We start from the raw sequence: 14344 nt of genomic DNA on the forward strand, positions 1-14344 counted from the left end.
AATCCGGGTCACGGCAGGGTGAAAGTCCCTATCACGGCATAAGAGGAACATTTTTTCTTTTATTGAAGAAATCGAATCGTATTTACACACTAAATATCGAATCATGATTATATATAAATCTTTTGTAATAAGTATGGGTTCAACTCAGACACACCTTTCGCAATTGTGACGTCATTCATGTTCCGAGACGATCGTCCAACTGTAAACTGAGTACATTTCATCGAAGGGACGTTCCACGCGCAGAGCATAAAACGATTGGGTCGCGTTAATCACGTGGCCGCAGAGTATGCTGTGACTAGATGGCGCGATGTTTCTGCAGTCTCAAAGTGCAGTTAGTAACGTTGCTCGGTGTTGTATCACATCGCGAATGACATATAGAAAACCATCACAGTTCAAGTATATTTCACACTTCATCACAAAGCAGAGAGCATCTGTGAAACGCACTGGTCGGTGAAATTGGCTTCTGTTATCTCGTGCAAGGTAAAGTATTATGCAACCCGACTGATCATTTTACTGCTACTACCATAATACTTCTATTAAAATTATACTCGTTCTTTAATTTACCTTTACAGATGTTAAAGGAAGCGGACGCTATAAATCATCCCTATTGGCCGCGTAACCTGTCCATTCCAAACTATGTAGCTAATGACCGTTCAATGTTTGAAATCCTCACATTCCTGTTCTCCGTGTCTGGGATACTGCTGCTTGCCACCTGGTCACTAACTGGGTGTAAGGTATCTGGGAGCAGGCTTAGTGGAGGGAGAAGATTAACTCTGTGTTGGTTCACTGTGTGTGGCTTCATCCATGGTGTAGTAGAGGGATGGTTCTCTTTATACTACACCATTATTCCTGAAGACCAGAGTTTTCTTTCACAGCTCTGTGAGTCGAGTTTAAACTACATAAACTACACATGTGGTTACTAAGTGATATAAAGTCAATAGTATATACTTAAATGTCTAAGCATTATCTCTTAACCGGCACAGGGAAAGAATATTGCAAAGGAGACAGCAGATATGCGATGTAAGTTATGCACATACTTGTCACATTTTTAGTATGAATTTTTGTCTCTAACCCAAGTCATTCATTTTTTCAGAGCGGATAATTTCACAGTAAGCATGGAGACGGTAACAGCTTGTCTCTGGGGTCCCTTCAGTATATGGGTCGTCATAGCCTTCCTATATAACCGTCCTTACAGATTTGTTCTGCAGCTCATCGTATCCCTGGGTGAGTTGTTTTGGTTTCACTGCATATAAATCAGCAGTTAATTTGTCTTGTCAACTTTCTAATAATGGAAGCAATGGATTGTATCACATCCTATGGCCAAATTTGTATTGACCTTTTATTAGGAAATGAAATTCTGTATGTTCTACATTAATTACAGGTCAGCTGTATGGGGCAGTGCTTTACTTTTTCACTGAGCACAGAGACGGATACATTCACAGCGAGTACGGTCACCCCATATATTTCTGGTTCTACTTTGTATTCTTGAATGCTTTATGGGTTGTCATTCCTCTTATTGTTATATTGGATTCATGGTGTCAGTTATCAACCAGTCAATCAATGTTTGATAAAGCTGCCCTGAAAGAAAAGTCTAAAAGAAGCTAGTCCAATAGTAACGTTTAACTTTTAAGAAGAATTCAACTTGAATTCAATATGTAAAGAGAAAATAGACTTTGAAATATTGAAATTATATGTTAAATATTCATTACAGTTATTAAAATTTGGTTTGGTTCAACAATAAATGGTTATAATACTGTCGCAACGTGGCGGTTTCATTTTTATTTTTGAAAATATGAAGATTGAATGTGTTTTTATAACACTATCTGATCTACTGCTGGCTGCCCTATTAAAATCAAACGGACTATCCTATTTTCAGATCATTTCAACTGAGATTTTATTACTTGAACATAAAATCTGCTCCGCTGCGATACATCAACGTTGCTGCCATATTACTGAGGCCAAAAGCTCACTAAAACCATGAACAGAGAGCTGCGCTTTTTCAGCATTAAAAAGCACAATCAGGTTTAAAAAAAATTCACACATTTCAATGGTTTACAATACACGTATAGTACGAATATATCATGTCTCTAGTTACTTAATATCTCCATAGTTATACTTTCAAATTAATTGTTGTCATTAGGAATTGGGAGAGTGATGGATCATCAATCATTAATGGAGCCTGTTAATCAGGAGAATCCACTAGAAGGCACCATGTGTCTAGGGATATGTTGGGAAATGCAAGACAAGCAACAGAATAAAAAACACAAGTTGAAGTGTTATTTGAGAATAAAACAGGCATGTTGAGATAAGCCACAGGATAAAGCAACTTCCCCTACAGATTAAATCCCATTGAATGCGTTTGTGTCATTTTAAGATACTTATATTTATCTGTACAGTCTTGTTTTGCTATTTAAATCTATATTAAACATACAAATTAATATTTGTGCGTTTATCATATTGTGCTCTCAGACTTGCGTGTTGTTTAAACGTGATCACTTCACTGTATTATAATAAATTACTTTAAAATGCTGGTAAAACACACCAATAAGCAAGCAGCATCTTGGTTCCAGACCAACAAGATTAACGTTATGAAGTGGCCAGCCCAATCTCCAGACCTTAATCCAATAGAAAACTTGTGGGGGGCATCAAAAAGGCTGTTTCTGAGGAAACACCAAGAAATAGGAGGGATGGTGATCTGTTGTGCAATCTTCCTGTGCTGGAATACCTGTTCACATGTGCCACAGATGTGAAGCAGTTCTCAGAAACCGAGGCTATAAAACTAAATTAGTTCAGTGATTCACAAGAACGTTACATCTTCAAGCATTTTTCATTTTATACAGTAATGTTTGACATTGTATAAAGAAAGATGCAGACACTGCTTTACATTCATTTTTCTTCACTTTCTGTAGAGTAATGACAAATGTGATACTTTTTTGTTTTGATTAATAATAGAATGTGTGTTCCCAATGCATTTGTGTATTTAAATTAAAGTTATTATAGGGATTTTGAGCTTTACTCACTTTTTTTAACCCACTGCTATTATTTCGAACTGTGTGTTATATACTAAAACAAATAAAACACTGCCATGCATTTGAAATAGTTAGAAATATATTATATAGTAAAGAAGCGCTGTTTTGATTTTTCCCAGGATTTTTAATTGAACAAGCTGTTTTCAACTAATAATAAGAAATTAGTTGAAAAATGAAAACGTTATTGGGATAATATAGCCCTTTAATACAAAAGTTGTATTAAAAAACGTATAATAATATCAAATTGCCGAAACCCGGGATCGAACCAGGGACCTTTAGATCTTCAGTCTAACGCTCTCCCAACTGAGCTATTTCGGCTCTATGTCGCACTAGATTACTTACAGACTACAAACTATGTTCAGCAAATGGTGCAACCGGATAACATACATAAAACGTACATAAAGGAAAAGTAGTTACTAAGTACGTTCTCATTTAAGAAGGAATTTACGAATGGCTGGTACATTCTGTGTTCAACAGAAATAAAGCATTTTTTCCTACTATGGTGGCATTGGTTACAAGCATTTTTCCAAATATCTAACTCTGTGTTTATCAAATTTAAAAATAAATTATACAGATTTGGAACAACTTGCGGGTGAGTAAATGAAGACAGAATCTAAATCTAAATATAACATTCATCAGCAGCACAGATCCGCCCATACAGAAACTGACTTTCAAAACTACATTAAAAATGTTGACTGGAGTGAAAAATGTATTTTACTATAATAACCATATAATTAAAAAGTGTGGTTATTATTTGGTGCTGCTATAAAATATACATTATAATAAATTCCTATTCCTAACGGTTTATATTTAGTCCGTGTATTTCATGCCCATGGTCTAGTGTTTTTTTAAAACATCCTTAACATACCTGGCAGGACACCCTAAGTTAGTAATTTTCAGGTAATATCAATATCAAACTCAATGTGTGCGTTTAATGTATTTTGTGTCATACCCTATTAGAATTCTTGTCAACATAATACTCACATATACTGACAGGAAGGCAAAAACAATAAATTGCGTCCCTGGGTGGGCTTGAACCACCAACCTTTCGGTTAACAGCCGAACGCGCTAACCGATTGCGCCACAGAGACTACTGGACATACAGGCTGAACCAAACAAACGCTCAGTGGGTCTCAAACAAACTTTCATATTTTATATAAGAAATAAAAACTCACCGTCCCTGGGTGGGCTTGAACCACCAACCTTTCGGTTAACAGCCGAACGCGCTAACCGATTGCGCCACAGAGACTACCGGACATGCAGTCTGAACCATGAACCAAACAAACGCTCAGTGGGTCTCAAACACACCTTCATATTTTATATAAAAATAAAAATATAAAAACTCACCATCCCTGGGTGGGCTCGAACCACCAACATTTCAGTTAACATGCCGAACATGATAACCGACCCCAGAGCTGGCAAAGTCCTCAACTTGGCCATCCACTCGCCATCTCCCATACCCTTGTGACTCTTTAGTTTAGTGTTCATCTAAGCACAACATGGGAATAAAAGCAAAAGGGTTCATTTTTGCAGGTACTGGATAAATACATTGATCACTAGTATTATTATTTCATTCAAATGTAAGGTTTAAACCATAAAAACATGCATTTCAATTACAACCTGAAGATCACTTAATTACGGTCCCCTGATTTCACCACAAAAAAGGAAAGAGTTTTTTGCACCCACAAATAGAAGGTTTTGCTAATCTAACCATAGTTTAACCATAACATCTGCTGTAAAACAAATGGTAATTGTTTTAAAGGTTATCAATATGCAGAAAACATGGCTCAAAACTACCACGGGAAGAACGAAACGAAGGCAACATAACACGGATTCCTAATAATTGATCACGAAACCAAAGTTTGACATAAAGTTCTTGTAATGTTTCCCTTACAATGTGTTGTAAACAAAGTGACGTTAGCCGAAGTTAACATTACCGGTTGCTTCAGGGAGGCACTCGACAAACCTTGTTTGTTATTTATTACTTGTGACGGATGAAAACGCAACGAACGTTTTCAAAATAAGAAAATGGTAAACAGAAGAGAAAAACAGGTTTTTAAGATTTACATTGATGCGTCATTGTCCGTTACCTGCGCTCGTCATTTCGCGGCACGCAATCGCGGTGCAACACTCGACGAAACGACATTTTGTGACTGATTTAAAAAAAAGTAACGACTTAATGACTAATTAAGAACATAATGTTAAGATTTAAACATTGCTTGTATTACTTAGTTTCCTCATGAATCCGCTACCTGCGGCTCGTCATCCAATCTGACAATTGGAGTGGTCGTGGTCCATTCTCATCCCGCGACGCGATTTGCTCCCGTCCAATCTCATAATGGAGAGCGAGAACCCTGATTGGCTCCAGTCAAATCTCACAATGGAGAGCGAGAGCCCTGATTGGCTCCAGTCAAATCTCACAATGGAGAGCGAGAGCCCCGATTGGCTCCCGTCCAATCTCACAATGGAAAGCGAGACCGCCGATCCTGATCGAGGTAGCGATCAGCGCCATGGGGGGCATCAAAAAGGCTGTTTCCGAGGAAACACCAAGAAATGCAGAGGGATTGTGATCTGTAGTGCAATCTTGTATTCCTGTATACAAGATTGCACAGGTATTCCTGTGCTAGAATACCTGTTCACATGTGCCAGAAGTTGGTTAACTCCATGCAACACAGATGTGAATAAAACTATTAGTTCAGTGATTCACAAGAACGTTGCATCTTCAAGCATTTTTCATTTTATACAGTAAATGTTTGACATTGTATAGAAAGATGCATAATAAGAAATTAGTTAAAAAATGAAAACGTTATTGGGATAATATAGCCCTTTAATAAAAAAGTTGTATTAAAAAACTTATAATAATATCAAACTGCCGAAACCCGGGATCGAACCAGGGACCTTTAGATCTTCAGTCTAACGCTCTCCCAACTGAGCTATTTCGGCACTATGACGTTACTTACGAACTACCACCTATGTTCAGCAACTATGTTTTTGCCCTGATGAAAAATCCAAATTTAAACGAAAAATCACCTGAAGGATTTAGAGGGTTTTGCTTCTGATTTCTTCAAATTTAGAATGGTGTTTTTGTCAATTCTAAGGATACTTTTTTCGTCCAAAAAATGCTCCCATTATTTACTCACACTCCAGTTGTTCCAAATCGGTATAAATGTATTTGTTCCGATTAACACAGAGAACAAATTTTTGGAAGAATGCTTGTAACCATCAGTTCTTGGCCACCACTGACTACAGTAGGAACAATTTAAGTCAAAGGTCCCCAGAACTGTTTACTCTCTGACATTCTCTAAAATATCTTCTTTTGTGTTCAACAGAACAAAGACATGTATAAAGCATTTTTTCCAACTATGGTAGTCAATGGTGGCATTGGTTACAAGCATTCTTCCAAATATCTTACTCTGTGTTAATCAAATTTAAAAATAAATTATACAGATTTGGAACAACTTGCGGGTGAGTAAATGAAGACAGAATATTCATTTTTGGATTAAGTGTTCCTGTTCCTTAAAGTAAACACAATAAACAAACACTAGCATACAAGGGTCAACTTTGTACTAAAGGAATCAAAAAGAGAAAAATCTAAATATAACATTCATCAGCAGCACGGATCCGTCCATACAGAAACTGACTTTCAAAACTACATAAAAAATGTTGACTGGAGTGAAAAATGTGACAACTGGCCTATTTTCCCAATTATTTTACTATAAAAACCATAGAACTAAAAAGTGTGGTTATTATGTGGTGCTGCTATAAAATATACATTATAATAAATTCCTATTCCTAACGGTTTACATTTAGTCAGTGTATTTCATGCCCATGATCTAGTTTTTTTTTAAAACATCCTTAACATACCTGGCAGGACACCCTAAGTTAGTAATTTTCAGGTAATATCAATATCAAACTCAATGTGTGTGTTTAATGTATTTTGTGTCATACCCTATTAGAATTCTTGTCAACATAATACTCACAAATATTACTGACAGGAATGCAAAAACAATAAATTCCGTCCCTGGGTGGGCTTGAACCACCAACCTTTCGGTTAACAGCCGAACGCGCTAACCGATTGCGCCACAGAGACTACTGCATTAACATGTTGGACCATTTGTTACTAAACCATGGACAAAAGATCAGTGGGACCATATACAAATACTTGATGCATTCTCGGAAAACCTGCATTTACATATCTTTTGCAGGTTCATTCTTCGGAAAATTACATGTCAAAACACAAAGATTTATGATTAAAACCAATCCATTTATGATTAATCAGTCAATAGGTTACGAATATTGTGATAAAACAGGCAGTGTCATATTAGCTTTTGTGCTTGTAAAGGTGGCCATTCAAACTGCAATGAGTTAGTTACTTATAACGGCAGTCTATTAGCTCCATTCCCTATATCTATTAAAATGTTCAAAACTTTTACATTTTTATTTAATATTCATTCGTAGACTCAAAACCTACATTTCACAAAAATAAAACAATAATTCTATTAATTCATTGGAGAAACCCCTCGTACTTCAAACAAAATTATTCCATAGATCTTTTACCGCCCCCTAGAGGAGCTGTACAGAATGTAAATGTTGTGGTTGACATCAGTTGCTGAGACTCTTGTCTGCTTACTTGTGGGGCAAAGTAGGTCCTCTACAAAACGTGCTGCATTTAATTATAAATGATACCTAGTATCAGCACAAAATGGTGCATTGAGTAAAATGTTTATATTCGGTTTATTCAGGTTTTTTCAGGTAAATTTTAAATGTGTTTATTTAGTTTATTTAGATAAAGTGTAAATGTGTTTATTCAGGTAATGTGAAAATGTTAAGCACTGTATCCAATAACTGGCCATTTGTTTCGGAGGGCAATTTGCCTCCCAAAGCAAGTCAAGTATAGAAGCAATCAGCAAATGTCCAAGTCTATACAAATCAAAATTGCTCATTTAAATGCACATAATGCATTATGCACAAATATCACATTTGATGTTGAGGATTCTGTGTAAGGCATTACATGCTTCATTGACAGTCTCAAACAAACTTTCATATTTTATATAAAAATAAAAACTCACCGTCCCTGGGTGGGCTTGAACCACCAACCTTTCGGTTAACAGCCGAACGCGCTAACCGATTGCGCCACAGAGACTACTGGACATGCCGTCGGAACCATGAAACAAACAAACGCTCAGTGGGTCTCAAACCCACCTTCATTATATTTATATAAAAATAAAAAACTCACCGTCCCTGGGTGGGCTCGAACCACCAACATTTCAGTTAACATGCCGAACACGATAACCGACCCCAGAGCTGGCAAAGTCCTCAACTTGGCCATCCACTCGCCGTCTCCCATACCCTTGTGACTCTTTAGTTTAGTGTTCATCTAAGCACAACATGGGAATAAAAGCAAAAGGGTTCATTTTTGCAGGTACTGGATAAATACATTGATCACTAGTATTATTATTTCATTCAAATGCAAGGTTTAAACCATAAAAACATGCATTTCAATTACAACCTGAAGATCACTTAATTACGGTCCCCTGATTTCACCACAAAAAAGGAAAGAGTTTTTTTGCACCCACAAATAGAAGGTTTTGCTAATCTAACCATAGTTTAACCATAACATCTGCTGTAAAACAAATGGTAATTGTTTTAAAGGTTATCAATATGCAGAAAACATGGCTAATAAACATTTACTCTAGTAAAACCATGGTGCACTTTCGTAAGGGATGACTACGTTTACGAATATAGTTTATTTTTGTCAAAACGAACTTTGAGATGAATAAATTAGGTATAATATGTATGATTACGGGCAAATCGTTATAACCAGACCACATTAATAAACACACAATCAAAATTACGACGGGAAGAACGAAACGAAGGCAACATAACACGGATTCCTAGTAATTGATCACGAAACCAAAGTTTTACATAAAGTTCTTGTAATGTTTCCCTTACAATGTGTTGTAAACAAAGTGACGTTAGCCGAAGTTAACATTACCGGTTGCTTCAGGGAGGCACTCGACAAACCTTGTTTGTTATTTATTACGTGTGACGGATGAAAACGCAACGAACGTTTTCAAAATAAGAAAATGGTAAACAGAAGAGAAAAACAGGTTTTTAAGATTTACATTGATGCGTCATTGTCCGTTACCTGCGCTCGTCATTGCGCGGCACGCAATCGCGGTGCAACACTCGACGAAACGACATTTTGTGACTGATTTAAAAAAAAGTAACGACTTAATTACTAATTAAGAACATAATGGTAAGATTAAAACATTACTTGTATTAATTACTTTGCTCATGACTTGTATTACTTACTTTGCTCATGAATCCGCTACCTGCGTCATCCAATCTGACAATGGGCGTGGTCGCGGTCCATTTTCATCCCCCGACGCGATTGGCTCCCGTCCAATCTCACAATGGAGAGCGAGAGCCCTGATTGGCTCCTGTCCAATCTCACAATGGAGAACGAGAGCCCTGATTGGCTCCTGTCCAATCTCACAATGGAGCAAGACCGCCGATCCTGATCGAGAAGAAAGAAAAAGAGGGAAAAGGTAGAAAAAAAGAAGGAAGAGTAGATAGTGATTTTCCCCCATTGGCAATAACATTGTTATATTTTTTATCGTAAACTATCGTTAAAACACTATTTTCAATTTCACAATGCATTTGTATAGTAAAAATGATCACAAGGTTACTGGTTCGGATCCCACGGTTGGCAGAAAAGAAGATGTTTACTTTTTGTTGTGAATTATGCTTCATCGTTTAAAATCATATGAAATACGCTAACATTATTTATGTTTTTCCTTATTGCAATAAAAATGCATTGTATTAATTATATATTACAGATTATATACATTTAAACAGGGCTTTTTACAGAGTTTAAGCACTTTTGAGTATATTTCTATAGTGATAACTAATCAATTCTATTATTCATTACCTATAATTGTTGACTATACAAAAGCAAATGTACTGAATCTGCTTCCACAACACAACAGTAGCCACTTTTAAATCCAGATTAAAAACATTTATTTAGATTTGCATTTACAACCTGAGCACTGTGCTGGTTCACACCAACTTTATTTCTATTTTTTTCAGTTATAGTCTTTTAATTCACATTTTGAATACATATTATTTCCTTTTTATTATCATTTAAATTCTAAAGTTGTATTTGTGATTTTTGCTTTTTATAGATGTCTTTTGCATGATGTATTCTATTCTATTTGTCCTTTATCAATCATTTTTATGTGAAGCACTTTGAATAACCTTCATGTATGAAATGTGCAATATAAATGAACAAGCCTTGCTTATAACATTGTGACTGTACAATAGCAAATGAACTGTGGCATATCAAAACAAAAAGAAAGGTAGAGAAGCATTTATGTCAAAACTTTTATTTTAAATTATTTTCATTCTATTACTTATTTAAAGATTAAACATACATGAATAAAACGATTATACATTCACAAAACTTTGTTTAATATAGTGCAACGGTACTGAAAACCTACCTAGATAAAACTATTATACATTATTTAAACCGTTTAGTTGTTTTAAAGTGCAACAGAACAAAAAACAAACATTACAACTATTATACATTAATAATAACTAAAGAAACTAACTAAGAAAGATGACCAGCCTGGTTGGCTCCCGTCCAATCTCACAATGGAGAGCGAGACCGCCGATATGGCTGCGAAGGCTAGAATGAAAGGCTCATAACGCCTACTTCATCTTAATTATTTTATGCGTACATAAAGATTTTTACCCACTATAAAACTAAAAATGTTAAAACAAAGTACTTCGACAGTAGTACTACGAATTTTATATATATATTATAGATGCTAAAATACTTTTCACATTAAAAGTGAAGGACAAGACTTGTGGGAATGGAGACCCTTTGGGCTGGAGTCATTTTTCGGGCCCACTTACTACTATCATACTCTGAAGCATTTAATGTTTATTTACAGATGAAGACTTTTTCTATGTAGACAAAGGCCTATTTCTCTCAAATATTGTTCACAAATCTTTCTAAATCTGTGTTACTGAGCACTTCTCCTTAGTTGAGATAATCCATCCACCCCACAGGTGGATTTGTCTTCTCCTACTCAACAAGGCTGCGATGTCCGATCGCTTCCATATCCTTAACATAAAAAATTATGTGTAGACTTGAAATGGGTTAGATACGTTTTGTTTTCTCAGAGGATTTGCACGCAAATGACCAGGGGTCTCATTTATAAAACTCTACGTAGGATCCTAACCAGAAGTGTACATGCACCTGAAAGCCAAAAATAGCGTAGGCCCAAAAAAATTCAGATTTATAAAATCCCCTGCAAGTGTGCTTACGTAAATCAGCCTCGTATCCCACCCTGTACACGCAATATTTTTACCCATAAATAGTCAATGATCTTCTAAATGGGAATTTTGTTAGGGGGGGACTAAAAAGGGACTAAAACTTTCATTTTGATTGACATGTTGGATAATATAAGTGCCATGTTAATAATTGGACGTACATAACAAGCATTTAAAACTAATCATAAATATTTGAGCACAGTAAGTAAACATGTAACGTTAGGCCTATAACTTCTCCAGTGGATTCCCCCAGCAGGTTGATGTCTTGTGGATTCTCTACCTGAACATTAGGCTGTGTTGCACAACAAGATAATAATATCTGTAAATTGTTTGCATTTTAATAAGTATTTTTCAAACACCCACATGATTGACAGGTAGTTTAGCTAATTAAATGACATGGCTTGGGCAGGGCTATTTAATAATTCTAGACCAATAAACAAACTTTTAATTAAATATACTATGACGTATGGCAGAATGATAATGACTGAACATATCAAATGAAAGAGAACGGGCTGGTCAAGCCTGTAAATCCATTGTTCTGCAGAACTTGTGCTTCGATTGACTGCGTCCACCGAAAAACGCGACACTAATGGTCAAACAATGTAGTTTGTTTGTGTTCATGCATATAATTAAGATTTACGTCATTTTTTCAAAGGGTATTGCACTAAAAACAATACCGCTTTCCAAGTACAACTATGTTTACTTATTAACAGCTTTGTAGACTTTGCACTCTCATTTGCATCTCGGCTGGATAAAGGTGTCTGCTTAATAAATGCTAATAATCTGTTTATTGTAAATTTCCAGAATATCCGTAATGCTTGCATCATGATTTATACAGAAATTAAAGGTTTACAAAGAATAAAATGTTTACAACAAAACAGCATATCAGTATATCTCTATAAAACATACGATTTTATTCAGTAAATGTCTGAAACACCCATTTTTACTTAACACGACTTCCAAGTGAATGGAAATTTTAAAACTGAAAATGAGAAAGTATACAGTATATACACTTTGAAATTACAGTATAAGAAAAGCCCAGAAGTACAATTTATAGACATTACAGAGTAAGATAAGAGCTGCGGCTATACAGACCAATTGTGAGGAAATTTGAACCCGCTTAAGTTATTTAATTAATACGAATCACATCTCAGGCATTTTGCATTTTGAACTTCCGTTGTCTCACGGGCTCTGAGAATTTCTATACAATATTGACATAGGTGTTCTGTTTTAAGCTTTTTAACATGACAATAAACTCCCTTTATATCATTTATTTCCTAGTTAAACATCTTGCTTAGCCTTTGACCGAGTTTATTATTCAAGTCTTTTAATCTGGAGTTGACTTGTTTTAAAGCAGTGCGAGCTGAAACAGAATCAGGTTGAAGTTCCAGTATCTTTCCAAAGGCCTCACGGGCATCCTCTAATTCCCCAAGCTGCATGCGAGCTTGCCCAAGCCGGTACCAAGCCTTAGTGCTCGCTGGGTTCAGCTCAGTCGCTTTCATACTGCTGTCTCTGGCTTTTTCAAACTGGCCTAGCTTAAACTGGCACAAAGATAGATTGAAGTGAAGTTCTGCTTTTACAGTTTTATACTCCTCGTCAGCAGGTGTATGGGAGTCACCAGAATGTTTTGCCTCCTCCTTTTCACCACCATTGGGTAATGCCAAAGCAGTATCATTATCTTCATCCACACCTTCTTTAGACTTTTCTGCATCTGTATTTCTCCGGGTCTGGACCTGTAAAGTTATTACGAGTTTTACAGCTCTGCAGTAGCAGTCTGCTGCCCCCCAGATGTCACCATTACCGAACCGCTGACCACCCCTCTGCTTGTGAGACTGCACCCAACCCCATTTTTCTCCCGGTGTCATCTGCCATGACTCTTGCCCAGAGGTTAATGAGTGTAGCTGAAGCGTAAAGCAGGGAAACGGCTGAGATAATCCCTCTCCTGTTGTCAGAGGACTATTAGCATCACAGCCTGCTGCATTGGAAGTCTTGGCATTGCAGCCACATATTGTGAACTGCAATGAGAAAAGCAACATATGACAGAATATTAAACATACATATTACATTTTGCACATACTGTATTAAATAAGCCAGCATTACCCTTACCACACACATCTCTCCCGGCTTCATTCCTTCGAGGCAACCCTCTATGATGTCACACTGTCCCTCTCCCATACGTAACAAAAACCACTCATCCAATGGGACCTGAAGTACAGAATCCTGGGAGCGAGGATATGAGGCAGTCTGCTCGCTCGAATCAGCAACGGCTGTTGTTTCATGCTCATTGGAATAAGTTTGTAATGTGTTTTCCTCAGCCTTTCTTCGCACTTTCACTTTACAGAGTGACCCCATCGTAGGCGTATTGTCCCCTTGTAGTCTTCGTCCAAGCCACCTTCGGTGTACCTCCCACAGACCACCAGGACAAGAGGAGATCCACGACGTCTGAGCTGGCACATGACCAACTTGTTTTTCAGGCACTTGGACTGTTGTCATACCAAAAGCTTCTCAGAAATCTTCAGTATTTACCTTTAAAATAGAAGAACATACATTACTGACTGTAAAAACCAATAGCATGATTAAGCAAAGAAACAAGTAGTAGGCTAAACCTGATTTACGAAAATGGCTTAAAAACTAACAATATTTGCGAGCAAGGTTTCATGTGTTGACTATCACGACACCTGCCGTCACTGTGCTGCAATCTCAATTTTAAAACATGTTACATAATATATTCTGACTATATAATATATACATTTCTACTCGACAAAGTAGAAAACATTCACTAAAATAGAATCAACGCGTTTACCTACTGTATTTCGTTGCTATTGACAGACTCACTTCCTCTACAGCAAAAATCGCACGATGAAAGCCCTTTATCGCCCCCTACAGGCGCGGCAATCATAAACATCAACTTCTCTAATCTTAACACCAGATGTCGCTATTTGGTCCTACATGAACTGACAGGTAGTTCAACTGTT

At 36.7% G+C, this 14344-nt stretch overlaps 2 protein-coding genes across 4 annotated transcripts; one reads left to right on the plus strand and one right to left on the minus strand.

Annotated features, from left to right (window-relative positions):
• The first annotated feature begins 212 nt into the window (after positions 1–212).
• Positions 213–1758, plus strand: ebp (EBP cholestenol delta-isomerase). Its single transcript, XM_079477766.1, has 5 exons — positions 213–480; positions 573–879; positions 984–1020; positions 1094–1224; positions 1382–1758. The coding sequence occupies exons 2-5, from the start codon at positions 573–575 to the stop codon at positions 1603–1605; spliced, it is 699 nt and encodes a 232-aa protein (XP_079333892.1). The 5' UTR covers positions 213–480; the 3' UTR covers positions 1606–1758.
• A 9943-nt stretch (positions 1759–11701) lies between these two features.
• On the minus strand, positions 11702–14244 carry fkbpl (FKBP prolyl isomerase like). Of its 3 annotated transcripts, none has more exons than XM_079479119.1 (3): positions 14177–14244; positions 13476–13895; positions 11702–13384 (listed from the first exon to the last, which is right to left on the minus strand). In XM_079479119.1, exons 2-3 carry the CDS (start codon positions 13860–13862, stop codon positions 12647–12649), a joined length of 1125 nt encoding a protein of 374 aa, XP_079335245.1. In that variant the 5' UTR covers positions 13863–13895; positions 14177–14244; the 3' UTR covers positions 11702–12646. The 3 variants fall into 3 exon arrangements, with proteins under 3 accessions (XP_079335245.1, XP_079335246.1, XP_079335247.1); XM_079479120.1 differs by having other exon boundaries at positions 12002–13384; positions 14173–14213; XM_079479121.1 differs by lacking the exon at positions 14177–14244 and adding an exon at positions 14006–14174 and having other exon boundaries at positions 12008–13384.
• Between the last annotated feature and the right edge of the window lie 100 nt (positions 14245–14344).

The sequence above is a fragment of the Barbatula barbatula genome (assembly GCF_947034865.1).
Source record: "Barbatula barbatula genome assembly, chromosome: 17".
Taxonomy (NCBI): Eukaryota; Metazoa; Chordata; class Actinopteri; order Cypriniformes; family Nemacheilidae; genus Barbatula; species Barbatula barbatula.